The 27,834-nt window shown below is 70.7% G+C and overlaps 3 protein-coding genes across 3 annotated transcripts; all 3 read right to left on the reverse strand.

Annotated features, from left to right (window-relative positions):
• Window positions 1–458: 458 nt before the first annotated feature.
• Window positions 459–8,372, reverse strand: SENP3 (SUMO specific peptidase 3). Its single transcript, XM_066985112.1, is given in 12 exon segments — window positions 459–710; window positions 1,553–1,603; window positions 1,720–1,803; window positions 2,512–2,649; window positions 3,998–4,017; window positions 4,020–4,074; window positions 4,198–4,245; window positions 4,710–4,857; window positions 6,321–6,432; window positions 7,199–7,383; window positions 8,067–8,270; window positions 8,335–8,372. Coding segments are annotated over 12 exon segments (1,194 nt in total). The 3' UTR covers window positions 459–599.
• Window positions 8,373–17,266: 8,894 nt separating this feature from the next.
• On the reverse strand, window positions 17,267–23,267 carry LOC136787789 (thialysine N-epsilon-acetyltransferase-like). The gene is made up of 6 exons (XM_066985113.1): window positions 23,162–23,267; window positions 21,461–21,512; window positions 21,285–21,356; window positions 19,702–19,800; window positions 19,397–19,437; window positions 17,267–17,476 (listed from the first exon to the last, which is right to left on the reverse strand). The coding sequence occupies exons 1-6, from the start codon at window positions 23,222–23,224 to the stop codon at window positions 17,267–17,269; spliced, it is 537 nt and encodes a 178-aa protein (XP_066841214.1). The 5' UTR covers window positions 23,225–23,267.
• A 1,015-nt stretch (window positions 23,268–24,282) lies between these two features.
• Window positions 24,283–27,102, reverse strand: LOC136787790 (collagen alpha-1(I) chain-like). The gene is made up of 6 exons (XM_066985114.1): window positions 26,996–27,102; window positions 26,843–26,897; window positions 26,623–26,706; window positions 25,430–25,530; window positions 25,263–25,303; window positions 24,283–24,505 (listed from the first exon to the last, which is right to left on the reverse strand). The coding sequence occupies exons 1-6, from the start codon at window positions 27,089–27,091 to the stop codon at window positions 24,283–24,285; spliced, it is 600 nt and encodes a 199-aa protein (XP_066841215.1). The 5' UTR covers window positions 27,092–27,102.
• Between the last annotated feature and the right edge of the window lie 732 nt (window positions 27,103–27,834).

Genomic DNA, 27,834 nt, shown 5'->3' on the forward strand with positions numbered 1-27,834 from the left:
CCCACCTGACGTAACCCCAACCCCCCACCCCCATGTACCCCCCCACCCCCATGGCCAACCCCCCCCAGCCCCCCCCCCCAAACACTGTCTCCACACCCCCCTGCCCCCCGATGCCCCCCCACTTACTCCACCTCCAACCGCCCCCCATGTGCCCCCTCGCCCCCCCCCAAAAAAAACGTGCCCCCCCCCATTAACACCAACTCCATCCCCATGTCCCTCCCCCAACGTACCCCCCCCAAATGCGCCCCCCGTGTGCCCCCCCCTCCAAAACGCGCCCCCCAAACCCCATCTCCAAACACCCCCCATCCCCGTGCCCCCCATCTACACCCTCTCCAATCCACCCCCATCCCTGTGCCCCCCCAAATGTGCCCTCCCCAGGTGTGTCCCCCCAGGTGTGCCCCCCCCCAAAAATGCGCCCCCCCCCCCCCCCAAAAAAAAGCGCCCCCCTTCACACCATCTCCAAACTCCACCTCTTTATTCCCGGCTCGGCCCCGCCAGTACAAAACCCCCCCCCACCCCAAGCCCGGCAGGGAGTGTGTGTGTGTGTATCGGGGGGGGGGGGGCAGTGCGTGTGCCCCCCCGTCCCGGTGCCCCCCCCCTCAGAGGGCCAGCTTGCAGTGGCACAGCTCCTTGTACATCTGCCGCCGCAGCTTGGGCATGTCCTGCTGCGTGAAGCTGAACGGGCGGCCCAGCGCCAGGAACTTGCAGTACTGGGGGGGCAAGGGGGGACAGGGACAGGGACATGAGGGGGGTCCCTCAGCCCCCCTCATTCACCGAGATCCCCCCAGGGGGGTCCCAACAGCCCCCCAGCCCCCCACCGACCCCAAATCGCTCTCCCTGCGGCTCCCCGGCTGTCTGCCCCCCCCCATAAGCTGCTGCCCCCCACCAGCGCTGCCCCCCCCCCCCCCCCATAGGGCACACGAGGGGGCCTGGTGCTCCCCCCATCCCATCACCCCCCCCAAATGTGGCCCTCACCCCTAGGACCCCCCCAGGTACCCCAGTCCCCCCCCTCAGAGCCCTCTGTCACCCCAGAACACCCCCAGGCGCCCCCAAACCCCCCCAGGACCCCCCAATCACCCCCAGGAATCACCCCCAGGAACCCCCCAATCACCCCCAGGACCCCCCCATGCCCCAATCTCCCCCTCCATCACCCCCCCCGGGCCCCAATCTCCCCCTCCATCACCCCCACGACCCCCCCAGTGCCCCCATCCCTCCCCCCCCCCCAGTCACCTCAAGGCACCCCCCCCCATCCATATCCCCCCTGTGACCCTCAGGACCCCCCATCACCCCCAGCACCCCCCCCCCCCATCACCCCCAGGAACCCCTGAGCCCCCCCATCACCCCCAGCACCCCCCCCCATCACCCCCAGCACCCCCCCCATCACCCCCAGGAACCCCTGAGCCCCCCCCATCACCCCCCAGCACCCCCCCCCATCACCCCCAGGACCCCAGGACCCCCATCACCCCCAGGACCCCCCAGGACCCCCCCATCACCCCCAGGAAGCCCCTGAGCCCCCCCCAGGACCCCCCTGCCCCCCCCCCCCACTCCCCACCTGCAACACGAAGGCGCCGCAGTCGCTGTCGTTGTTCTGCCGGGCGACGTTCTGAGGGGGGAGGGGGGGGGCAACAAAACAGGAGGGGGGGGGCTGAGCGGGACCCCAGCCCCCCCCACCTCCCCCCGACCCCCCCCGACCCCCCGTGCCCCCCCCCCCCAGCTCACCATCTTGAAGGCGCCCCGCCAGCCCTCGCGGAAGTCGGGGCGCTCCTTCTTGTCCGCCTCCGCCTGCAGGTACCGGCAGATGTGCTGCCAGGGGGGCAGGGTCAGCGCGGGGGCGGGGCTAAGGGCGGCCACGCCCCCTCAGAAAGCCCCGCCCCACCAAGCCCCGCCCCCCGCCCCCCCCCCCCCCCAAAAAAATGCACTGGCCCCTGTGCAGGGCTGAGCCTGGGGCAGAAGCCCCGCCCCCATTCAAACGCCCCGCCCCCTTCTCCTGGCCACGCCCCCTCTACTGGCCACGCCCCCTCCTTAAGCTCCGCCCCCGCCTCTCCAGGCCCCGCCCCCGGCTCAGGCCCCACCCCCTCTGGCTCAGGCCCCGCCCCCAGCCACTCTCATCCAACCAGGGGCAGGCAATGCAGGCACCCCCTGACCCCGCCCCCAGCCCCTCTGGCCCCGCCCCCTCCTCCAAGCCACGCCCCCCTCCTCCAAGCCACGCCCCCTTCCCTAAGCTCCACCCCTTAGCACCGAGCCCCACCAGGGCAGTTAATGCAGGCACCCGCTGGCCCCGCCCCCTGCCCCTCTGGCCCCGCCCCCTGTCCCTCTGGCCCCGCCCCCTCCTCCAAACCCCGCCCCCTCCTCCAAACCCCGCCCCCTCCTTCCCTGAGCCCCGCCCCTTCCCCGAGCCCCACCGGGGGCACTTAATGCAGGCACCCCCCGATCCCCGCCCCCGCCCCTCTGGCCCCGCCCCCCGCGAGGCCCCGCCCCTCGAGGCCCCGCCCCCCGCGAGGCCCCGCCCACCTTGGGGCAGCGGCGGTTGAGGGTGCGCTGGGAGTCGAAGTAGGTGATGCGGCGCCGCGCCACGTCCACGGCCACCAGCGACCAGTGCACCTCCAGGTGGATGGGGATCAGCAGCAGCTCCTTCCCGAAGATGTCCACCTGCGGGCGGGCGGGGTCAGCGAGGCCACGCCCCCCCGAGGCCACGCCCCCCCGAGGCCACGCCCCCCCCCGAGGCCACGCCCCCAGGCCACGCCCCCGCGAGGCTCCACCCCCTCACGAGGCTCCGCCCGCCCCCAAACCTCCGCCCCCACCCTAAAGCCCCACCCCCCTAACCTGAGGCCCCGCCCCTTATTTCAAGCCACGCCCGTGGCTCCCGCCCACTCGCCCATAAGCCCCGCCCCTTTCCCCGTGAAGCCCCGCCCACGCGCACCCTGGCCCCGCCCCCAGCGCCCCTCGGAGCCCCGCCCCCATCCCCGCTCCTGCTCCGCCCACCCTGCGCTCCCCACACCTGGAGCCCCGCCCCCTTTCTCCCAGAGCCCCGCCCCTTTCCTGAAGCTCCGCCCCCCACTCATAGCCCCGCCCCTTTCAAGAGTGCTTTCTCCTGGAGCTCCTCCCCTTCCTCGTAGCCCCACCCCTTTCCCGTAGCCCCACCCCTTTCCCAGAGCTCCTCCCCTTTCTTGAAGCCCCGCCCCTTCCCTTAGCCCCTCCCCCTTCCTCAAAGCCCCGCCCCTTTTCCATATAGTCCCTCCCCTTCCTTGGAGCCCTGCCCCTTTCTCTAAAGCTCCACCCCTTCCCCAGAGCCCCGCCCCCTTTCCTGAAGCCCCGCCCCCTTTCCCAAAACCCCTCCCAGAAGCCCCACCCCCTTTCTTGAAGCCCCGCCCCCTTTCCCGAAGCCCCGCCCCTCCACCAGAGCCCCACCCCCTTTTCAGGAAGCCCCGCCCCCGTTCCTGAAGCCCCGCCCCCTTTCCCGAAGCCCCGCCCCTCCACCAGAGCCCCACCCCCTTTTCAGGAAGCCCCTCCCCCTTCATGAAGCCCCGCCCCCTTTCCCGAAGCCCCTCCCCGAAGCCACACCCCCTTTCCCGAAGCCCCGCCCCTCCACCAGAGCCCTGCCCCCTTTTCAGGAAGCCCCACCCCTCCCCAGAGCCCCGCCCCCTTTCCCAAAGCCCCACCCCTCCCTGAAACCCCACCCCCTTTCCCGAAGCCCCGCCCCTCCACCAGAGCCCTGCCCCCTTTTCAGGAAGCCCCACCCCTCCCCAGAGCCCTGCCCCCTTTCCCGAAGCCCCGTCCCTCCCCTAAGCCCCGCCCCCTTTCCTGAGGCCCCGCCCCCTCCCCAAGGCCCCGCCCCCTCTCCCCAGGGCCCCACCCCTCTCCCCAGGGCCCCGCCCCCTCCCCCGAGGCCCCGCCCCCTCCCCCGAGGCCCCGCCCCCTCCCCCGAGGCCCCGCCCCCTCCCCCAGGCCCCGCCCCCTCCCCCAGGCCCCGCCCCCTCCCAGAGGCCCCGCCCCTCACGTTTTTGGTCCAGCGCTGCACCCCTCGTAGCCCCGCGTCCGCAGCTTGTCGTAGAAGAAGCTGTTGAAGAAATGGACCTGGAAGGAGGGGGGGGGTAAAAAGGGGGGGGGGCACAAATTGGGGGGCTGCCCCCGGGCCCCGGGGACCCCCCCAGCGTGGGGTCTGCCCCCCCAAAATCCCGCCCCCCCCCCCCCCATCACCTTGTCGGGCACGGCGTCCATCACCAGGTCCCCGTACATGTTCATCACCTGGGGGGGGGGGGGGGCAAAATTAGGGCGTTAATTAGAGACTAATTGGGGGGGGGTGGGTGTTTAGCCGCCCCCCAGCTTCCCCAAAGCCCCCCCAATTATATTATGGGGCATAAAGAGCACCGTGACCCCCCCGCGGCCAACGGGACCCGGGTTTTCGCGGGGTTTCGGGGCTCCCCCGCCGCTCCGAGCCCCTCCCTGAGATCCGGGGACCCCCTAATTAGAGACTAATTGGGGGGGGTGTTTAGCCGCCCCCAGCTTCCCCAAAGCCCCCCAGTAATATTGTGGGCCCTAAAGAGCACCGTGACCCCCCCACCCATCAGGACCCAGGTTTTCGCGGGGTTCGGGGCTCCCCCGCCGCTCCGAGCCCCCTCCCTGAGATCCGGCCCCCCCCCCCGAGGTTTTGGGGCCCCCCCGAGGTTTTGGGGCCCCCCCCCCGGTATTCGGCCCCCCCCCCCCCGGACCTGGTCGTTGAGCCAGTTGGGGCCGTAGAGGGTCTGCAGGTCGTCCATGGTGAGCACGTGGCGCTTGTAGCTGACGCGGAAGCCCCGCAGCAGCGCGTTCCCCGGCAGCCGCTGGTACGACTGCATCAGCTGCTGCACCGAGCCCCTCCTGCGCGGCCACGCTCAGGGGGGCGCCCGCGCCCCCACGGGACCCCCCCCGGCCCCACGGGACCCCCCCCGGCCCCCCCACCACGAGCACAAAAAAAAAAAAAAAAAAAACACACAGGACCCCCCCTCCCCAGACCCCGAAAAACCCAGTGGGACCCCCAAAATGACAGGGGATTTCCCCCCCCCGTCTGCTCCCCCGGAGACCTATGCTTGGGGGGGGCCCTGCAGGGGGTGTGGGTCCCCCCCCCCCCAAAAAAATAAGCCCCAAAAACCCTGGGACCCACCCCAACTCCATTAAAGACCCCCAAGCCCCATTAAATCTCCCCCAAACCCCATTGACCCCCCCAAACCCCATTGACCCCCCCAAGCCCCATTGACCCCCCCAGCTCCCATTAACCCCCCAGCCCCCATTAACCCCCCCCAGCCCCCATTAACCCCCCCCCAGGCCCCATTAACCCCCCCAAAGCCCCATTAACCCCCCAGCCCCCATTAACCCCCCCCCCCAGGCCCCATTAACCCCCCCAAAGCCCCATTAACCCCCCAGCTCCCATTAACCCCCCCCAAAGCCCCATTAACCCCCCCAGACCCCATTAACCCCCCCAAAGCCCCATTAACCCCCCCAGCTCCCATTAACCCCCCAGCTCCCATTAACCCCCCAGACCCTATTGATCCCCCCAGACCCCATTAACCTCCCCCAGCCCCCATTAACCTCCCCCAGCCCCCATTAACCCCCCCAGACCCCATTAACCCCCCCCCCCAAAGCCCCATTAACCTCCCCCAGCCCCCATTAACCCCCCAGCCCCCATTAACCACCCCCCAAAGCCCCATTAACCCCCTCCCAGCTCCCAGTGACCCCCCCCAGCTCCCATTGACCCCCCCGACCCCATTAACCCCCCAAAGCCCCATTAACCCCCCCCAAAGCCCATTAACCCCCCCAAAGCCCCATTAACCCCCCCAGACCCTATTGACCCCCCCAGACCCCGTTAACCTCCCCCAGCGCCCCATTAACCCCCCCCCCCAGCGCCCCATTCATCGCCCCCTCCCTCATCCCTACCCCCCCCCATACATAAAACATTAAAAGGGGGGGGGGGGCACATAAATTCAGGACCCCCCCAAAAGGGGCTCCCCAAAACCCCTCAGGACCCCCCAAACCCCTTAGCACCCCCCCCAAAAAAACCCTCAGAACCCCCAAACCCCTCAGGACCCCCCCCAAAAAACCCTTAGCCCCCCCCCAAACCCCTAAGACCTTCCCCAACCCCCCCCCACCCAAACACGGGGATTCCCCCCCCCCGAGACCCCCCCTTGAAAAAAAAAACCCACAACCCTACAGCCCCCCCCCCAGCTCCCCTTCCCCGCCCCAAAACCCCGCAAAACCGCTCCGAAACACCCCAAAAAAAAAAATTCCCCCCCCCAAAATGCCCCCGGGCCCCCCCCCGCCCCCGGGGCCCCCCCGGTGCCCCCCACCTTTGGGGGGTGCTGAACTCCTGCTGGAAGATGTCCTCGAGCTTCTCCACCACCTCGTCGGCGCTGACGGGGATGAGGCTGCCGTAGGCGCGCAGGAACTCGTCCAGGATGCCTGCGGGCGTTCACCCTGGTCCCTACCGACGGCAGCGTCCCCCCCCGCCCCAAAAATGCCCCCCCCCGCAAAAAAAAAAAAGCCCACCCCACCCCCCAAAAAAAAACCACCATCATCACCCGAAAAAAACACCACCGCCACCCCAAAAACAAAGCAGCTCCCCCGTTCACTCTGGTCCCTACTGATGGCAGCGCCCCCCCGCCCCCCAAAAAATGCCCCCCCCCCCCAAAAAAAAATCCCCACCCACCCCCCCCCAAAAAAAAAACCACCATCACCACCCAAAAAAAACACCACTGCCACCCAAAAAAAGAGCAGCTCCCCGTTCACTCTGGTCCCTACCGATGGCAGCGCCCCGAAAAATGCCACCCCCACCCCAAAAAACCACCCCCCCAAAAAAAACACACCCCCCCCCCAAAGAAAAAAACACGTCCCCAGAAAATACCTGCCCCCCCCCCCCCCAAAAAAAAGACACCACCCCCACCCAAAAAAACCAACCTCCCCGTTCACTCTGGTCCCTACCGATGGCAGCGTGCCCGAAAACTATCCCCCCCCCCCCAAAAAAAAAACAGCCCCCCAAAAAGCACAGCCCCCCCCCGGAAAAAAAAAACACACACACAAAAAAAGCCTGCCCCCCCCCCCCCCAAAAAAGCTCCCCCCCCTCTAAAAAAAACAGCCCCCCCCCCCCCGTTCACTCTGGTCCCTACTGATGGCAGCGCCCCTGAAAATCGCACCCCCCCCCCCCCCAAAAAAGGCCCCCCCCGCTCACTCTGCACGCAGGTGACGTGCTCCTCGCGCAGGGGGCTGGCCTGCGGCCCCCGCGGCGGGGGGGCGGCTCGGGGCGGGGGGGCCCCGTCGCCCCCCCCACGCTGCAGACGTTGCTGATGAGGATGGCGGCCTCGGGGCCGCCGGGGGGCTGGGGGGCGCCGGTGCCGAAGCCGTTGGGGAGGGGTCCTAAAAGGGGGGGGATAATTGGGGTTAGGGGGTGCCCCCAATTTATGATGTCCCCCCCCCCAATTTACGGTGTCCCCCCCCAATTTGTGGTACCCCCCAATTTGTGGTACCCCCTATTTGTGCTGCCCGCCCATTTATGGTGCCCCCCATTTATGCTGCCCCCCCCAATTTTTGCTGCCCCCATTTATGGAACCCCCCCCAATTTGTCCTGCCCCCCCCCCCCCAAATTTGTGGTACCCCCATTTATTCTGCCCCCCCCAATTTGCCGTACCCCCCATTTATTCCACCCCCTCCCCATTTATGGCGCCCCCAATTTGTGGTGCCCCCCATTTATTCTGCCCCCCATTTATGCCCCCCCTCCCCCTGTGCTGCCCCCCAATTTATTTTGCCCCCCCCCCAATAAACAGCTCTCCCTAAAAGACCTTGGGGGGGGGGCAAACCCTGACCCCCCAAAGGGCCCCCATGCGGATATCGTCCCCCCCCCGCGCACCCCAATGGCAAAAATACGCCCCCCGCCCCCCCAAGAGGGATTTGCCCCCCCCCCCCAAGAGGGATCTGCCCCCCCCCAAAGGGATCTTCCCCCCCCAACGAAGCCCCCCCCCCAAAATATTTGGGCTGTGTGCCCCCCCCCCCAAAGGACCTGAGGGGGGGGCCAAGCCCCCCCAAGCCCCCCCCCAGCTCACCTACATCCCCGCCGAGCCCGGGGGGCCCCAGGAGCCCCCCGATGCCCAGCCCCCCCCGATCTCCATCTCCCCGAGGGGGGGGCGGCGACGACGTCGGCGGCGGCGGGGGGCGGCGTCGGCAGGGGCAGCAGCGGGGGGGGGGGGGGCAGGCGGGCGGGGAGGGGGGCCGGGATTCGGGGAGGGGCGGGGGGCGGCCCCCCGCTCCTCGTCGGGCGATAGCGAGGGGGGGGCCGCCGCCGGGCGCCCCCCTCCGGCGCCCCCCGCTTGCGGGGGAAGGCCCAGGCCCCCCTTGGCGTAAAGCAGCATGCGCAGGGCACGCAGCGCCCGCTGCCGCCGCCGCACGGAGCCCCGCCGCCGGGGGGGCACCGGGGGGCCCCCACTTCGGGGGGGCCCAATGGTGGCCCCCCCCCTCCTCCTCCTCCTCCTCCCGGGGCCCCCCCCTCTTCTTCTTCTTCCTCCTCCTCCTCTTCCTCCTCCTCCTCTTCTTCCTCCTCCTCCTCCTCCTCCTCCTCGCCCCAGGGCGGCGGCGGGGGGCCGGCGGGCGGCGGCGCCGGGGGGGGCCCCGGGGGGGGAGCGGGGGCCCCCCCAGGGGGGGTCGCGGCGGGGGTGGGGGGCCCCTCCCGCGGCCCCCCGGGTACCCCCAGAGCTGGCGGGCCGCCAGCGCCTCCTTCATGGCTCCGCGCGCCTGGAAAGGGGGGGGGGGGGGGGGGTCAAAATCCCGTCACCCCCCTCTGGGTGCCCCCCGGGGACCCCCCCCCGACCCCTGCTGGACCCCCAGCCTCCCGTTACCCCCCGGCGCCCCCTGTTACGACCCCCCGGCCCCCCCTTGCCCCCCCAGGACCCCCGTTCCCCCCAGGACCCCCATAACCACCCTATTGCCCCCCCCAGCCCCCCATTGCCCCCCCCAGGTCACCGTTACCCCCAGCCTCCCGTTACCCTCCCCCGTTGCCCCCCCGTGATCCCCGTTACCCCCCCAGGACCCCCGTTATTACCCCCCAGCTCACTTTTGCCCCCCCAACCCCCCTCATTACCCCCCCAGCCCCCCCCCCCATTACCCCCCGGGATCCCCATTACCCCCCCCAAACACCCCCGTTCCCCCCAGGACCCCCGTTACCCCCCCCGGACCCCCGTTATTACCCCCCAGCTCACTGTTGCCCCCCCAGCCCCCCCTTATTACCCCCCCAGCCCCCCTTATTACCCCCCAGCCCCCCATTACCCCCCGGGATCCCCATTACCCCCCAAACACCCCCGTCCCCCCCCCAGGACCCCCGTTACCCCCCCCGCTACCCCCGTTATGACCCCCCCATCCCCCCCAACCACCCCCATTCCCCCCCTTACCCCCCTATCACCCCCCCTTCCCCCCGTACCCCCCTTCCCCCCCCCGCGCCCCCGTTCCCGCCCTTCCCCCCCCCACGGCCTCGTTCCCCTCCCGGGAGCCCCCCCGGGACCGAGCACCGGGCTCCCCGCCCCCACAGGGCCCCCCCCCGGTGCCGGGGCGGGGCCGGGGTCCCGAAGGGGCGGTCCCGGTGGGTGGGGGGGGTCCCGGGGGTTCCCGGGGGGGGGGGTCCCGGTCCCCGCTCACCCCCGGCAGCGCCGCGGCCTCCCTCGGGCTCCCTCCGCCGCCGCCTCCCCGCAGCCGCCGGCGCCGCCCGATGGCGTCATCACCGCGCGACGCCGAAGGGGGCGTGGCCTCCGCGCCCTGACCCCGCCCACCCGTCTTTGCCACGCCCCCCCTTCGTTGCCATAGCGACTGTCCCCCCCCCCCGCTCGCACGGCTCCCCCCTCCCCTCCCTTCCGGGCGCCGAGCACCACGTGACGCTCGGTGGCGCCGCCGGCGCCATCTTTATTGAGGTCAAGGGGCCCCCCGCGGGGATCTCCGCGCCCCGACGCCGGGGGGCTCCGCGCAGCGACCGGGGGGGGCCGGGGGGGGCCGGGCCAGGCGGGCCAGGGCCGGGCCCCGGTAGACGAAGAGGCGGCGGCCGCCCCCCCCCCCCCGAGGGGCTCCTCCCTGCCCCCCCGCGCCCGGTAAAAGGCCCGGGCGGGGCCGTTCCAGTCCAGCACCGAGAGCCACAGCCGGGGGCAGCCGGCGGCCAGCGCGGCCTGGGGGGGGGGGGGGGGGGGGGCGGGTGTCGGGACCCCCCCTCGGGACCCCCCCGTACACCTGACCCCCCCGGTCACCGGGGTGTTCCCCCCGCGCACATGGGGAACCCCGGGGCTCCTGAGCCCCCCCCCGGCACCCCCAGAGACCCCCCCCCCCCCCCAAAATCTGGCCCCCCCAGGGACCCCCCCCCCCCAAACATCGACACCCCCCAGAGACCCCCCAAAAAATCTTGTCCCCCCCCGAGACCCCCCAACGCCCCGAGCCCCCCAGGACACCCCCAATACCCCTCCAGAGACCCCCCCAAAAAAATCGCCCCCCAGACCCCCCCCAATACCTCACCCCCCCCCCCAAAGACCCCCCAGACCCCCTCAATACCTCACCCCCCCCAAAGACCCCCCAGACCCCCCAATACCTCAACCCCCCCCCCAAAGACCCCCCAGCCCCCCAGGACACCCCCAATACCCCTCCAGAGACCCCCCCCAAAAAAAATCGCCCCCCCAGACCCCCCCCAATACCTCACCCCCCCCAAAGACCCCCCAGACCCCCCAATACCTCAACCCCCCTCAAAGGCCCCCCCAAAGACCCCCCAGCCCCCCAGGACACCCCCAATACCCCTCCAGAGACCCCCCCCAAAAAAAATCGCCCCCAGAACCCCCCAGACCCCCCAATACCTCACCCCCCCAAAGACCCCCCAGCCCCCAGGACACCCCCAATACCCCTCCAGAGACCCCCCCAAAAAAATCGCCCCCCAGACCCCCCCAGACCCCCCAATACCTCACCCCCCCAAAGACCCCCCAGACCCCCCAATACCTCAACCCCCCAGAGACCCCCCAAAGACCCCCCCAGCCCCCAGGACACCCCCAATACCCCTCCAGAGACCCCCCCCCAAAAAAATCGCCCCCAGACCCCCCAATACCTCACCCCCCCCAAAGACCCCCCAGACCCCCCCAATACCTCAACCCCCCCCAGAGACCCCCAAAGACCCCCCAGCCCCCCCAGGACACCCCCAATACCCCTCCAGAGACCCCCCCCAAAAAAAATCGCCCCCCCAGACCCCCCCCAATACCTCACCCCCCAAAGACCCCCCAGACCCCCCCAATACCTCACCCCCCCCGCCCCCCCCTTTTTACCTCTGCAACTTTGCTCAGCAGCCGCGACCCGATGCCCTTCCCTATGGGGGGGGGGCACCGTAAATTGGGGGCCCCCCCTCGTTGGGGGGGGGTCCGGGGGGGGGTCCCCACCTACCTCGGTGCGGGGGTCACGTAGAGGTCCTCCAGGTAGAGGCTGGGCCCCCCCGGGCACTGTGGGTGACGAAGAAGAGGCCGTACCCCACCAGGGCCCCCCTGCGGCCAGCGTCAGGGGGGCCGGGGGGACTGGGGGGGGGCTGCTGGGGGTCCCGGGGGGGATTTGGGGGTCCTGTGGTTTATTGGGGGGGCTGGGGGGGCTATTGGGGGTCCCAAGGGGGATTTGGGGGGTCCGGGGGGGTTTCTGTGTCCCATGGTTTATTGGGGGGGGCTGGGGGGCAATTGGGGTCCCAGGGGATTTGGGGGACCCGTGGTTTATTGGGGGGGGGGGGGGGGGGTATTGGGGGTCCCAGGGGGATTTGGGGGGTCTGGGGGGTCCGGGGGGTTCTGTGTCCCATGGTTTATTGGGGGCGGCTGGGGGGGCTATTGGGGGCCCCAAGGTGGATTTGGGGGTCCCATGGTTTATTGGGGGGCTGGGGGTATTGGGGGTCCCAGGGGGATTTGGGGGTCCCATGGTTTATTGGGGGGGCTGGGGGGGTATTGGGGGTCCCAGGGGGATTTGGGGGACCCGTGGTTTATTGGGGGGGGCTGGGGGGCTATTGGGGGTCCCAAGGGGGATTTGGGGTCCTGTGGTTTATTGGGGGGGGGCTGGGGGGTATTGGGGGTCCCAGGGGGCATTTGGGGGACCTGTGGTTTATTGGGGGGGGCTGGGGGGTACTGGGGTCCCAAGGGGGATTTGGGGGGTCTGGGGGGGTCACGGGGGCTTCTGTGTCCCATGGTTTATTGGGGGGGGATGGGGGGGCCAATTGGGGGTCCCAGGGGGGATTTGGGGGTCCCGTGGTTTATTGGGGGGGGGCTGGGGAGGGCAGTGGGGATCCCAAGGGGGATTTGGGGGTCCCGTGGTTTATTGGGGGGTTGGGGGTATTGGGGGTCCCAAGGGGGATTTGGGGGACCTGTGGTTTGTGGGGGGGGGGCTGGGGGGTATTGGGGGTCCCAGGGGGGATTTGGGGGACCCGTGGTTTATTGGGGGGGGGGGCTGGGGGGCTATTGGGGGTCCCAAGGGGGATTTGGGGGGTCTGGGGGTCGGGGGGGTTTCTGTGTCCCATGGTTTATTGGGGGGCTGGGGGGGGTATTGGGGGTCCCAGGGGGGATTTGGGGGTCCCGTGGTTTATTGGGGGGGGTTGGGGGGCAATTGGGGATCCCAAGGGGGATTTGGGGGACCCTTGGTTTATTGGGGGGGCTGGGGGGTATTGGGGGTCCTGGGGGGTATTGGGGGTCCCGTGGTTTATTGGGGGGGGCTGGGGGGGCTATTGGGGGTCCCAGGGGGGATTTGGGGGACCCGTGGTTTATTGGGGGGGGCTGGGGGGGGTATTGGGGGTCCCAAGGGGGATTTGGGGGGTCTGGGGGGTCCGGGGGGTTCTGTGTCCCATGGTTTATTGGGGGGGCTGGGGGGCTATTGGGGGTCCCAGGGGGGATTTGGGGGTCCCATGGTTTATTGGGGGGGCTGGGGGGTATTGGGGGTCCCAGGGGGATTTGGGGGACCCGTGGTTTATTGGGGGGGGGGCTGGGGGGGGGTATTGGGGGTCCCAAGGGGGATTTGAGGGGTCTGGGGGGGTCCGGGAGGGGGGTTCTGTGTCCCATGGTTTATTGGGGGGGCTGGGGGGGCAATTGGGGATCCCAAGGGGGATTTGGGGGTCCCGTGGTTTATTGGGGGGGGGGGGGGGTATTGGGGGTCCCAGGGGGATTTGGGGGTCTGGGGGTCCGGGGGGGTTTCTGTGTCCCATGGTTTACTGGGGGGGCTGGGGGGCTATTGGGGGTCCCAGGGGGATTTGGGGGACCCGTGGTTTATTGGGGGGGGCTGGGGGGGGGTATTGGGGGTCCCGTGGTTTATTGGGGGGGTCCGAGGGGGATTTTGGGGGTCCTGGGGGGATTTTGGGGTCCCGGGGCACCTTCGGGGGGGGATTTGGGGTCCCGGGGGGCGGGGGGCTGAAGGGGGGGGGGCATCGATGTGCTGGGGGTCCGGGGGGATTTTGGGGGGGGGTCCGGGGGGATTTTTTTGGGGGGGGGGTCCGGGGGGGTCCCCATCTCTCACCGGGGGCTTCGGCCACCAGGCAGCGGAACAGGGGGGCTCCGAGAAGCCGCCGGCAAGGAGCTCTGGGGGGGGGGTAAAAAGTTGGGGGGGGCTTTTATATGGGGGGTCCTTTATTTGGGGGGGGTCCTTTATTTGGGGGGGTCCCGGGGGGGGTCCCGCTCACCCTCCTCCCCGATCTCCACCTGCTCCGGCATCGCCTCGAACTCCGCCAGCTCCTGGAAGGGGGGGGCAAAGTTGGGGGGGCTTTTTTGGGGGGGGGGGGCTTTTTGGGTGTCCCCCCTTTTTTGGGTGTCCCATTTTTTTTTTGGGGGGGGGGTCCCTCTTTTCTCGGGGGTGTCCTCCTTTTTTTGGGGGGGGTTCCCCTTTTCGGGGGGGACTCCCTTCTTTTTGGGGGGGGGTCCCTCTTTTTGGGGGGGTCCCTCTCTTGGGGGGGTCCCTCTCTTTGGGGGGGTCCCTTTTTTGGGGGGGGGGGCCCTATCGGTGGGGTGGGTCCCCTTTTGGTGGGGGGGGGTCCCTTTTTTGGGAGGCTATTCCCCCTTTTTGGGGGGGTCCCCTGTTTTGGGGGGGGTGTCCCTTTTGGGGGGTCCCTTTTTTGGGGGGGGTCCCTTTTTTTTGGGGGGGGTCCCGTTTTTTGGGGGGGGGGCCTTATCGGTGGGGTGGGTCCCCTTTTGGTGGGGGGGGTCCCTTTTTGGGAGGCTATTCCCCCTTTTTGGGGGGGTCCCCTGTTTTGGGGGGGGGTGTCCCTTTTGGGGGGTCCCTTTTGGGGGGGGTCCCTTTTGGGGGGGTCCCTTTTTTTGGGAGGCTATTCCCCCTTTTTGGGGGGGTCCCCTGTTTTGGGGGGGGGTGTCCCTTTTGGGGGGGGTGTCCCTTTTTTTGGGGGGGGGTCCCTTTTTTTGGGGGGGGTCCCTTTTTTTGGGAGGCTATTCCCCCTTTTTGGGGGGGGTCCCCTGTTTTGGGGGGGGGTGTCCCTTTTGGGGGTGTCCCTTTTGGGGGGGGTCCCTTTTGGGGGGGTCCCCTTTTTTTTGGGGGGGTCCCGTTTTTTGGGGGGGGGGCCCTATCGGTGGGGTGGGTCCCCTTTTGGTGGGGGGGTCCCTTTTTGGGAGGCTATTCCCCCTTTTTGGGGGGGGTCCCCTGTTTTGGGGGGGGGTCCCTTTTGGGGGGTGTCCCTTTTTTTGGGGGGGGTCCCTTTTTTTTGGGGGGTCCCGTTTTTTTGGGGGGGGCCCTATCGGTGGGGTGGGTCCCCTTTTGGTGGGGGGGTCCCTTTTTGGGAGGCTATTCCCCCTTTTTGGGGGGGGTCCCCTGTTTTGGGGGGGGTGTCCCTTTTGGGGGGGGGTCCCTTTTGGGGGGGGTCCCTTTTTTTGGGGGGGGGGGTCCCGTTTTTTGGGGGGGGGGCCCTATCGGTGGGGTGGGTCCCCTTTTGGTGGGGGGGGTCCCTTTTTTGGGAGGCTATTCCCCCTTTTTGGGGGGGTCCCCTGTTTTGGGGGGGTGTCCCTTTTGGGGGGGGTCCCTTTTTTTTTTGGGGGGGTCCCTTTGGGGGGGGTCCCTTTTTTTTGGGGGGGGGGTCCCGTACCCGGATGAGCGCCAGGAGCTGGGCGCAGTCGGCGGGGCCGCAGGGCCGGATCCTGCAGGGCTCCATGGTGCCGGACGCGCCCCCCCCCGCGCCCCCCCGGGCAAAGTTTTCCCTTCCCGGCGTGCACCGGGGCAAGGGGGGGGTAACGGGGGGGGGAGGGAGGGAGGGAGGGGTGACACCGCCCCCACCCTCCCGGGAACCCAATGGGATCCCAATGCCCCCCCCCCCCGGGAAACAATTCCCCCCCCCATGACACCCCAAAGCCCCCCCCCCAGCACCCCCAATCCCCCCAGCACCCCCCAATGCCCCCCCCCAGACCTCAATCCCCCCCCCAGGACCCCCAATGCCCACCCAGGACCCCCCAATGCCCCCCCCGGACCCAATTCCCCCCTCGGACCCCAAGCCCCCCCCCAGCACCCCCAATCCCCCCCAATCCCCCCCAAGACCTCAATTCCACCCCTAGGACCCCCAATGCCCCCCACCCCAAAGCCCCCCCGACACCCCAATCCCCCCCCTCGGACCCCAAGGCCCCCCCCCAGCACCCCCAATCCCCCCCAGCACCCCCCAATGCCCCCCCAGACCTCAATTCCCCCCCAGGACCCCCAATGCCCACCCAGGACCCCCCAATGCCCCCCCGGACCCAATTTCCCCCCCCCAAGGCGCCCCAAAGCCCCCCCCCCGACACCCCAATCCCCCCGGGACCCCAAGCCCCCCCACATCCCCAATCCCCCCCCCAATGCCCCCCCCCCCAAGACCTCAATTCCACCCCTAGGACCCCCCAATCACCCCCAAGGTGCCCCAAAGCCCCCCCGACACCCCAATCCCCCCCCTCAGACCCCAAGGCCCCCCCCAGCACCCCCAATCCCCCCGACACCCCAAGGCCCCCCCAGACCTCAATCCCCCCCCCAGGACCCCCAATGCCCACCCAGGACCCCCCAATCCTCCCCCCGGACCCAATTTCCCCCCCCAAGGCACCTCAATCCCCCCCCTCGGACCCCAAGGCCCCCCCGCACTCCCAATCCCCCCCCAGCACCCCCCAATGCCCCCCCCAGACCTCAATTCCCCCCCCAGGACCCCCAATGCCCACCCAGGACCCCCAATCCTCCCCCCGGACCCAATTCCCCCCCCAAGGCGCCCCCAAGCCCCCCCCCCGACACCCCACTCCCCCCCTCGGACCCCAAGGCCCCCCCAGCACCCCCAATCCCCCCCCCAATGCCCCCCCCAAGACCTCAATTCCACCCCTAGGACCCCCCAATCCCCCCAAGGCGCCCCAAAGCCCCCCCCCCCGACACCCCAATCCCCCCCCAGACCTCAATTCCCCCCAGCACCCCCAATCCCCCCCCGACACCCCAAGGCCCCCCCAGACCTCAATTTCCCCCCCAGGACCCCCAATCCCCCCCTCGGACCCCAAGGCCCCCCCGCACTCCCAATCCCCCCCCCCCAGCACCCCCCAATGCCCCCCCCCCAGACCTCAATTCCCCCCCCAGGACCCCCAATGCCCACCCAGGACCCCAATCCCCCCCCGGACCCAATTTCCCCCCCCCAAGGCACCCCAATCCCCCCCTCGGACCCCAAGGCCCCCCCCAGCACCCCCAATCCCCCCCCGACACCCCAAGGCCCCCCCAGACCTCAATTCCCCCCCAGGACCCCCAATGCCCACCCAGGACCCCCCAATGCCCCCCCCGGACCCAATTTCCCCCCCAAGGCGCCCCAAAGCCCCCCCGACACCCCAATCCCCCCTCGGACCCCAAGGCCCCCCCCCGCACCCCCAATCCCCCCCCTCGGACCCCAAGGCCCCCCCCCAGCACCCCCAATCCCCCCCGACACCCCAAGGCCCCCCCCCAGACCTCAATCCCCCCCCCCAGGACCCCCAATGCCCACCCAGGACCCCCCAATGCCCCCCCCCGGACCCAATTCCCCCCCAAGGCGCCCCCAAGCCCCCCCCCGACACCCCACTCCCCCCCCTCGGACCCCAAGGCCCCCCCCCAGCACCCCCAATCCCCCCCCAATGCCCCCCCAAGACCTCAATTCCACCCCTAGGACCCCCCAATGCCCCCCCCCCCACCCCAAAGCCCCCCCCCACACCCCAATCCCCCCCCCTCGGACCCCAAGGCCCCCCCCCCCCCCAGCACCCCCAACCCCCCCCGGACCCCCCCAAACACGCAGGCCGTGCCCCGACGCTGCTTTATTTCGTTAAGGGGGGGGTCCCGGTCCGGGGGGGTCGGTCACGGCGGGGGGCCCCGGCCAGGACTGCCATGGCGGGGGGGGGCACGTGCCACACGGCCCAGCCGCCGCCGCGGGCGGTGACGTCGGTGGCCCCCAGGTGGGTGAGGAGCCCCCAGGGCCCCCCGGCCCCCCCGGCGCCAGCACCCGCAGCTGGGAGCAGCCGTGGGCCAGCGCCACCTGCGGGGGGGGGGGGGCAAGGGTGATGGGGGGGGGGGGCGGGGGGGGGGGGGCAGGGGGCAAGGGGGGGGGGCAGGGGGGGGGGGGGGGCAAGGGTGATGGGGGGCAGGGGGCAAGGGGGGGCAGGGGGGGGGGGGGGGCACCCAGGTGTTGGGGGGGGGCACAGGGGGTAATGGGGGCAGGAAATGGGGGGGCACAGGGGACAAGGGGGGGTAGGTGACAAGGGGGGGGCACCCAGGTGTTGGGGGGCACCCAGGTTTTGGGGGGGCACAGGGGGGCAGGTGACAGGGGGGGGCACCCAGGTTTTTGGGGGGGGGGGGCACAGGGGGCGGGGGGGCAGGTGGCAAGGGGGGGCAGGGGGCGGGGGGGGGCAAGGGTGATGGGGGGCAGGGGGCGGGGGGGGGGGCAGGGGGCAAGGGGGGGCACCCAGGTTTTGGGGGGGGCACCCAGGTTTTTGGGGGGGGGCACAGGGGGTAATGGGGGGCAGGAAATGGGGGGGCACAGGGGGCAATGGGGGGCACAGGGGACAAGGGGGGTAGGTGACAAGGGGGGGCACCCAGGTGTTGGGGGGGCACAGGGGGCAATGGGGGCACAGGGGACAATGGGGGGCAGGAAATGGGGGGGCACAGGGGACAAGGGGGGCAGCCAGGTGTTGGGGGGGGCACAGGGGGCAATTGGGGGGCAGGGGACAAGGGGGGGCAGGAAATGGGGGGGTCCCAAGTAATTGGGGGGGCACCCCAGTGTTGGGGGGGGCACAGGGGGACAATGGGGGGGGCACAGGGGCAATGGGGCAGGAAATGGGGGGGGCACAGGGGACAAGGGGGGTAGGTGACAAAGGGGGGGGGCACCCAGGTGTTGGGGGGGCACCCAGGTTTTGGGGGGCACAGGGGGGCAGGTGACAAGGGGGGGGCACCCAGGTTTTGGGGGGGGGGGCACAGGGGGCAATGGGGGGGCAGGTGGCAAGGGGGGGGCAGGGGGCAAGGGGGGGGCAAGGGTGATGGGGGGCAGGGGGCAAGGGGGGGGCAGGGGGCAAGGGGGGGCACCCAGGTTTTTTGGGGGGGGGCACAGGGGGTAATGGGGGGCAGGAAATGGGGGGGCACAGGGGGCAATGGGGGGGCACAGGGGACAAGGGGGGTAGGTGACAAAGGGGGGGGCACCCAGGTGTTGGGGGGGCACCCAGGTTTTTGGGGGGGGGCACAGAGGGTAATGGGGGGCAGGTGACAAGGGGGGGGCACCCAGGTGTTGGGGGGGCACAGGGGGCAATTGGGGGGGCAGGGGACAATGGGGGGGCAGGAAATGGGGGGGCACAGGGGGCAGTGGGGGGGCACAGGGGACAAGGGGGGGCAGGAAATGGGGGGCACAGGGGACAAGGGGGGGCAGCCAGGTGTTGGGGGGGGGCACAGGGGGCAATTGGGGGGGCAGGGGACAAGGGGGCAGGAAATGGGGGGGTCCCAAGTAATTGGGGGGGGGAACCCCAGTGTTGGGGGGGCACAGGGGGACAAGGGGGGGGCACAGGGGACAAGGGGGGCACAGGGGACAATGGGGGGGGCAGGAAATGGGGGGCACAGGGGACAAGGGGGGGCACAGGGGACAAGGGGGGGCAGGGGACACGGGGGGGGGGGCAGGAAATGGGGGGGGGTCCCAAGTAATTGGGGGGGGGGGGCACCCAGATGACAAGGGGGGCAGGAAATGGGGGGGGGGGCAGGTCATTGGGGGGGGCACCCAGGTGATAAGGGGGGTAGGAAATGGGGGGGTGCAGGTAATGTGGGGGGGTCCCAGGTAATTTTTTGGGGGGGGGGGTTCCAGGTAATTGTGGGGGGTCCCAGGTAATTTGGGGGGGGGATCCCAGGTAATTTGGGGGGTCCCAGGTAATTTGGGGGGGGGGTCCCAGGTAATTTGGGGGGAGGGGGCTGCCGTCACCTTGGCCGCGTTCTCCACCAGCGCCCGCCCGATGCCTCTGCCTGCAAAAGGGGGAGACGGGGGGGGTCCCGGGGGGGGTCCCGGGGGGGTCCCGGGGGGTCAGTGGGGTCCACACGGGGCTGGGGGGGGGCTTGAGGGGGGGGGGGTTGGGGGAGGGGGCGTGATGGGATGGGGGGGTGCTGCATGGGGTGTGGTTGGGGGGGGGGGGGCTGGGGGGGGGTCCTGGGGGGGGTGGGGCGGGGGGCTGTGGGGGGGGGGGGGGGTCGGGGGGGGGGTCGGGGGGGGGGGTCGGGGGGGGGCCGTACCGCGGTGGGGGGCTCCACGTAGAGCTCCTCCCCGTAGAGCACGCGCGCCCGTCCAGGTGCAGTAGGAGAAGTGGTGCAGGAACACCCCCACGGCGCGGCCTGGGGGGGGGGGGGGGGCACCCCCGGTCACCCCCCCACGACCCCCCAGTCACCCCCAAGACCCCCCCAGACCCCCAGAGCCCCCCCCCCCCCCCCGCATCCCCCATCACCCCCTGGAGCTCCCCAATCCCCCAGGACCCCCAAAACTGCCCCCCCCCAGACCCTCAGCACCCCCCAGGACCCCCAGCGCTCCCCCCAGACCCCACTGGCCCCCCGACCCCCCGGACCCCCCAGACCCCCCCCCCCCCAGACCCCTCCAGCATCCCCCCATCACCCCCTGGAGCCCCCCAATCCCCCAGGACCCCCAAAACTGCCCCCCCCAGACCCTCAGCACCCCCCCAGGACCCCCAGCGCCCCCCCAGGACCCCACTGACCCCCCAAGACCCCCAGAGACCCCCCCCCGGACCCCCCAGACCCCCCAGCATCCCCCCATCACCCCCTGGAGCCCCCCAATCCCCCAGGACCCCCAAAACTGCCCCCCCCAGACCCTCAGCACCCCCAGGACCCCCAGCGCTCCCCCCAGACCCCACTGGCCCCCCCGACCCCCCCCCGGACCCCCCCAGACCCCCCCCCAGACCCCTCCAGCATCCCCCCATCACCCCCTGGAGCCCCCCAATCCCCCCAGGACCCCCAAAACTGCCCCCCCCAGACCCTCAGCACCCCCCCAGGACCCCCAGCGCCCCCCAGGACCCCACTGACCCCCCCAAGACCCCCAGAGACCCCCCCGGACCCCCCCAGACCCCCCCCCAGACCCCTCCAGCATCCCCCCATCACCCCCTGCAGCCCCCCAATCCCCCCAAGACCCCCAAAACTGCCCCCCCCCCGACCCTCAGCACCCCCCAGGACCCCCAGCGCCCCCCAGACCCCACTGAACCCCCCAGGACCCCCAGCGCCCCCCAGGACCCCACTGACCCCCCCCCAAGGCCCCCAGAGACCCCCCCGGAACCCCCCCAGACCCCCCCCCAGACCCCTCCAGCATCCCCCCATCACCCCCTGGAGCCCCCCAATCCCCCAGGACCCCCAAAACTGCCCCCCCAGACCCTCAGCACCCCCCAGGACCCCCAGCGCCCCCCCCAGGACCCCACTGACCCCCCCAAGGCCCCCAGAGACCCCCCGGAACCCCCCAGACCCCCCCCAGACCCCTCCAGCATCCCCCCATCACCCCCTGGAGCTCCCCAGTCCCCCGGGACCCCCAAAACTGCCCCCCCCCCGACCCCTCAGCACCTCCCCAGGACCCCCAGCGCCCCCCCCCCAGACCCCACTGACCCCCCCCCAAGACCCCCAGAGACCCCCCCCAGGACCCCCCCAGACCCCCCCAGCATCCCCCCATCACCCCCTGGAGCCCCCCAATCCCCCCAGGACCCCCAAAACTGCCCCCCCAGACCCTCAGCACCCCCCCAGGACCCCCAGCGCCCCCCCCCCCAGACCCCACTGACCCCCCCAAGACCCCCAGTGCCCCCCGGACCCCCGGACCCCCCCTTTACCCTCCTCGCCGGCCGCTTCGGCCACCAAACACCCGAATTTGGGGCGCGGCCCGAACCCGTCGGCCAGGAGCCCTGGGGGGGGGGGGGCACAGCCGTCATTGGGGCCCCCCCCATTTGTCACCGGGACCCCCCGGACTCAGGGACCCCCCCCCCTCCCGCCAGCGGGGACCCCTCACTTTCGGGCGTCGTCTTCACGGCATCGGGGTCCCCCAAAAGCTTCGCTGCCTCCTGGCGATGGAGGGGGGGGGGGCCAACACCTGCCCCCCCCCCCCCCCCAAAAAAAAAAATCCACCCGGGACACCCAAAACACGCAGGGGAACCCCAAAATGCACCCGGGAGCCCCCAAAAGTACCTGGGACCCCCCCCGAAAGCCCCTTGGGACCCCCAAAAGAATCCAGGACCCCCCATAAATACTTCGGACCCCCCCCAAAGAAATTGGGCCCCCCAAATGACTTGAGACCCCCCCCCGAAAAAAAGGGGACCCCCAATCCCTTGGGACCCCCCAGAGTCCCTTGGGACCCCCCAAAGCCCCTTGGGACCCCCCAAAAGCCCCTTGGGCCCCCCCAAAAGAACCCGGGACCCCCCCCCAAAGTCCCTTGAGACCCCCCCAAATAACCCGGGACCCCCCCCGTAAAAAAGGGGACCCCCCAATCCTTTGGGACCCCCCAAAGCCCCTTGGGACCCCCCAATCCCTTGGGACCCCCCCAAAAGCCCCTTGGGACCCCCCAAAGCCCCTTGGGACCCCCCAAAAGAACCCGGGACCCCCCCCCCAAAGTCCCTTGAGACCCCCCCCCAAATAACCTGGGACCCCCCCCCCGGAAAAAATGGGACCCCCCCCCAATCCCTTGGAACCCCCCAGAGTCCCTTGGGACCCCCCCAAAGCCCCTTGGGACCCTCCAAAAGAACCCAGTACCCCCATAAATACTTGGGACCCCCCAAACGACTTGAGACCCCCCCCCGTAAAAAAGGCCCCCCCCAATACCTTGGGACCCCCCCAAGTCCCCTTGGGACCCCCCCAAAGCCCCTTGGGACCCCCCAATCCCTTGGGACCCCCCAAAAGCCCCTTGGGACCCCCTAAAGTCCCCTGGGACTCCCCCAAAAGAACCCGGGACCCCCCCAAGTCCCTTGAGACCCCCCCAAATAACCTGGGACCCCCCCGGAAAAAATGGGACCCCCCAATCCCTTGGGACCCCCCAGAGTCCCTTTGGACCCCCCCAAAGCCCCTTGGGGCCCCTCCCAAAGAACCCGGGACCCCCATAAATACTTGGGACCCCCCCAAACGACTTGAGACCCCCCCCGTAAAAAAGGGGCCCCCCCCAATCCCTTGGGACCCCCCAGAGCCCCTTGGGACCCCCCAAGTCCCCTGGGACCCCCCAAAAGACCCTTGGGACCCCCCAAAAGCCCCTTGGGACCCCCTAAAGTCCCCTGGGACTCCCCCAAAAGAACCCGGGACCCCCCCCAAAGTCCCCTGGGACCCCCCAAATAACCTGGGACCCCCGGAAAAAATGGGACCCCCCCCAATCCCTTGGGACCCTCCCAGAGTCCCTTGGGACCCCCCAAGTCCCCTGGGACCCCCCAAAAGCCCCTTGGGACCCCCCAAAGCCCCTTGGGGCCCCTCCCAAAGAACCCGGGACCCCCCATAAATACTTGGGACCCCCCAAATGACTTGAGACCCCCCCGAAAAAAAGGGGACCTCCCCAATCCCTTGGGACCCACCCAAAGACCCTTGGGACCCCCCAAGTCCCCTGGGACCCCCAAAGTCCCCTTGGGCCCCCCAAAGAACCCGGGACCCCCCCTGAAGTCCCCTGGGACCCCCCCCAAATAACCTGGGACCCCCCCCCCCCCAAAAAAAACCCGCCCCCCCCCCGGGCCCCCACCGTGACGAGCCGGCTGACGTCCGGCGCGTGCCGGCGCCCCCGGGCGCGCACCCGGTAGCTCATCGCGCCGCGGGGGCGCGCGGGGCGCGGCGCCTTTAAGAACCCCCCCCCCCGGGGGCGGGGGCGGGGGGGCGTGACCCCGCCCCTCGCCACGTGACACCCCCCCCACAACTCCCCCTCCCCCCAGACACGTGGGACCCCCCCCCGGCCCCCTGCCCCCCCCCCCCAGCACCTGGGACCCCCCCCCCAAAACCGCCCCCCCACCCCACCTGGGCCCCCCCCATTTTTTGCCCCCCCAACCCCCCAATTGCCCCCCCATACACCTGGGACCCCCCCAAATATTTGCCCCCCCCTCGACCCCCCAATTGCCCCCCACCCCATTGTGCCCCCCCATACACCTGGGACCCCCCCCAATTATTCCCCCCCCCCAAGACCTGGGACCCCCCCCATTTTTTGCCCCCCCAACCCCCCAATTGCCCCCCCCATACACCTGGGACCCCCCCCAAATATTTGCCCCCCCCCTCGACCCCCCAATTGCCCCCCACCCCACTGTGCCCCCCATACACCTGGAACCCCCCCCCATTATTCCTCCCCCCCCAATTTTCCCCCCTATTGCCCCCCCCCCAAGACCTGGGACCCCCCCCAAATATATGCCCCTCCCCACCCCCCAATTGCCCCCCCCACCCCATTGTGCCCCCCCAAATACCTGGGACCCCCCTTGCCCCCCAATTGCCCCCCCACCCCATTGTGCCCCCCATACACCTGGGACCCCCCCCATTATTCCTCCCCCCCAATTTTCCCCCCATAGACCTGGGACCCCCCCCAAATATATGCCCCTCCCCGACCCCCCAATTGCCCCCCCACCCCATTGTGCCCCCCCCCAAATATCTGGGACCCCCCCCAAATACCTGGGACCCCCCCAAATACCTGGGACCCCCCCCTTGCCCCCCCAATTGCCCCCCCACCCCATTGTGCCCCCCCCAGCACCTGCCCCCCCAAATATTTGCCCCCCCAATTGCCCCCCCACCCCGTTCTGTCCCCCCATCACCTGCGACCCCCCCCCCCATTACCCCCCCGCGCCCCCCCCCCGCCACGCAGGCCCCCCCGGACACCGCCACGTTTCACTCTTTATTCACCATTTTTTTTGGGGGGGGGGGGGGACACACACACAAAGGGCCCCCCCCGCCCCCCAGGCTCCGCGTCAGGGCCCCCCGCAGTGCAGCAGCCGCCACCCCCGGGGCCCCCCCCCGGCAGTTCCGCCCCCCCAGCGCCCCCAGGGCCCCCAGGGGCCCCCCGGGCCCCCACGTACATCCGCAGCTCCCGGCAGCCCCGCGCCCAGGCGGCCTGTGGGGGGGGGGGGGGGGGGGGAGTCAGGACCCCCCAAATCCCCCCCCCCCGACCCCTCAAATCCCCCCCCCAAATCCTGCCCCCCCCCCAAAGAATTAGCCCCCCCCCCCAAAGGATTAACCCCCCTCGACCCCCAAATCCCCCCCAGGGCCCCCCAGACCCCCCCCCCCCAGGACCCCCCAGGACCCCCCCCAAATCCTGCCCCCCCCCTTAACCCCCCCTTGACCCCCCCCTTGACCCCCCCACCCCCCCAGGACCCCCAAATCCTGCCCCCCCCCTTAACCCCCCCCCTTGACCCCCCAACCCCCCTAGGACCCCCCAGGCCCCCCCAAATCCTGCCCCCCCCCCTTAACCCCCCTTGACCCCCCAACCCCCCCAGGACCCCCCCAGGCCCCCCCAAATCCTGCCCCCCCTTAACCCCCCTTGACCCCCCTTGACCCCCCAACCCCCCCCAGGACCCCCCCCAGGACCCCCCCCCAAATCCTGCCCCCCCCTTAACCCCCCCCCTTGACCCCCCCCGACCCCCCAACCCCCCTCCCAGGACCCCCAAATCCCCCCAGGACCCCCAGAACCCCCCAAGCCCCCCCGGACCCCCCCACCCCCATGACCCCCTCCCAAGACCCCCCTTTCCCCCCCCATAACCCCCCAACCCCCCAAAACCCCCCCCCAACCCCCCCCCAAACCCCCCCCCAACCCCCCCATTTTTTTTGCCCCCCCCCCCCCCCCCACCCCCCCAATTTTTGCCCCCCCCCACCTGCGCCGCCGCCTCCACCAGCCTCCGGCCCAGCTTCCGCCCTTTTTTTTTGGGGGGGGGGGGGCACGAGGTGAGACGGGGGCTCGTGGGACCCCCTCGCGTGGTGGGGGGGGGGGTCTTTGGGGGGGGGGGGTCTCGGGGCGGGGGGGTCCCGGGGGGGGGCTCACCGCGGAAGGGGGGCCGCACGTAGAGGTTGTCCAGGTAGAGGCTGGGCCCCCCCGCGCGCTGTAGGTGTAGGCCGAGAGCACGTAGCCCGCCAGGGGGTGGCCTGGGGGGGGGGGCGGCGTGAAACGGGCGTGCAAACGCTCGTGCGACGCTCCTGCGACGCCCGCGAAACGCTCGTGCAACGCCTCGTGCAACGCTCGTGGAAGTGCTCGCAGAAGGTGCGTGCAAACGACACCGCGGCCTGACATTAAGGCGCTTGTGCAAACGCTCGCCCAAAATGCTTGGTGCAACGCTCAGTGAAATGCTTGTGCAACATGCTCCGTGCAATGCTCTCATTGCAACGCTCATGGCAATGCTCGCGTGCAATCGCTCGCGTGCAACATGCTTGTGCAACGCGTAGCGCATGGAAGTGCTCGCGGAAGGCGCGTGCAGAGTACGCCCGCGAAAGCCCATTAAACGCTCGTGCGACGCTCGTGAAATGCTTGTGCAAACGCTAGTGCAATGCTTGTGCAACGCTCGTGCAACGCTCGTGCAATGCCCGTGAAATGCTTGTGCAAATGCTTGTGCAATGCTCGTGCAACGCTCTCGTGGAAGTGCTCGCGGAAGGCGCGTGCAAACGCCCGCGAAAGCCCGTTAAACGCTCGTGCGACGCTCGTGCAAAGCCCGTGAAACGCTTGCGCAGACGCTCGCGGAGCTCCCGTGAAAACGCTCGTGCGGTGCTAGTGAAAGCGCGTGTGAAAGAACCGCGCAGCAGGCGTGCAACACTCGTGTAACGCTCGTGCAATCCCCGTGCAATCCCCGTGCAATCCCCGTGCAATCCCCGTGCAACCCCCGTGCAACCCTCGTGCAATCCCCGTGCAACCCCCGTGCAACCCCCGTGCAATCCCCGTGCAACCCCCGTGCAATCCCTGTGCAACCCCCGTGCAACCCCCGTGCAATCCCCGTGCAACCCTCGTGCAAACACCCGCGAACTCCCCGTGAAATGCTCGTGCGAGCGCGCGTGCCAAACGCTCGTGCAAATGCTCGTGCAACCCCCCCCCCCCCCGTGCAAACACTTTCGGAGCCCTCCCGCAAGCAACTCCCCGTGCCCCCCCCCCGTGCAATCCCTTGCACAATTCCCCGTGCCCCCCCCCGTGCCCCCCCCCCGTGCCCCCGTGCCCCCCGTGCCCCCCCGTGCCCCCGTGCCCCCGCTCACCATCGCTCGCCGTCTCCCCGGGGGGCAGCTCGGCCACGAAGCACTCGAACAGGGGGGGGTCCCCGAACCCGGCCTCCAGCAGCACTGCGGGGGGGGGGGGGGCAGCTCAGGACCCCCCCCCCAGCCCCCCCCCCCCCCCCCCCCCCCCCGTGTGCCCCCCCCCCCCCCCCCGTGTGCCCCCCCCCGTGTGCCCCCCCCCCCCGTGTGCCCCCCCCCTTACCCTTCTCATCCGTCTTCACCTCCCCCGGCGGCACCTTGTGCAGGACGGCGATTTCCTATGGGGGGGGGGGGGGGCACGATTTTTTTTTTGGGGGGGGGGGCTCTAAAATCCACCCCCCCCCCCAAATTACCCCCCCCCCGGCCCCCCCCTCACCCTGACCAGCCTCATCACGGCCCCGATGTCCTGGGGGCGGCACGCTCGCACCAGCCCCCCCATGGCACCGCTGCCCCCCCCCCCAGCACCGCGCATTTAAGAGCTGTGCCCCCCCCAAAAAGTGCCCCCCCCCTTTATTGTGCCCCCCGCCCTTATTGTGCCCCCCCCCGCCAAGAGCAGCCAGGCGGAGAGGGCAAAGTCGTGCCCCCCCAAGCCACGAGACTGGGTTGGGGTTAATTATTGCTTTAATTGGAGGGGCAAAGGTGGGGGGGGCACGGGGGGGGCACACGGGGGGGGGCACACGGGGGGGGCACCGGGGGGGGGGGGCACACGGGGGGGAAATACCCGGGGGGGGTGGCACCGGGGGGAGATTTGGGGTCCCAGGGGGTTGGGGGGGCACCTGGGGGGGGGGGCACCTGGGGGGGGGCACCTGGGGGGGGGCACCTGGGGGGGGGCACCTGGGGGGGGGGGGGGCACCCGGGGGGGCACCCGGGGGGGGAAATACTCGGGGGGGGGGCACCGGGGGGAGATTTGGGGTCCCAGGGGTTGGGGGGCACCTGGGGGGGCACCTGGGGGGAGCACCTGGGGGCACCTGGGGGGGCAATACCCGGGGGGGGCAATACCTGGGGGGAAGTACCCCCGGGGGGGGGGGGAATTGGGGTCCCAAGGGGTTGGGGGGGGGCAGCCAGGTGTCCCGGGGGGGCTGTTTCCATGGGGGGGGGGGGCAGATTTTTAAGGGGGGTCCCGGGTGTTGGGGGGGGGGGATGGGAGGTTTTGGGGGGGGGGGTCCAAGGTCTTCATGGGGGGGGGTCCCAAGCTTTGGGGGGGGGGGGGGTCCC

The sequence above is a fragment of the Anser cygnoides genome, chromosome 31, assembly GCF_040182565.1.
Source record: "Anser cygnoides isolate HZ-2024a breed goose chromosome 31, Taihu_goose_T2T_genome, whole genome shotgun sequence".
Classification (NCBI taxonomy): Eukaryota; Metazoa; Chordata; class Aves; order Anseriformes; family Anatidae; genus Anser; species Anser cygnoides.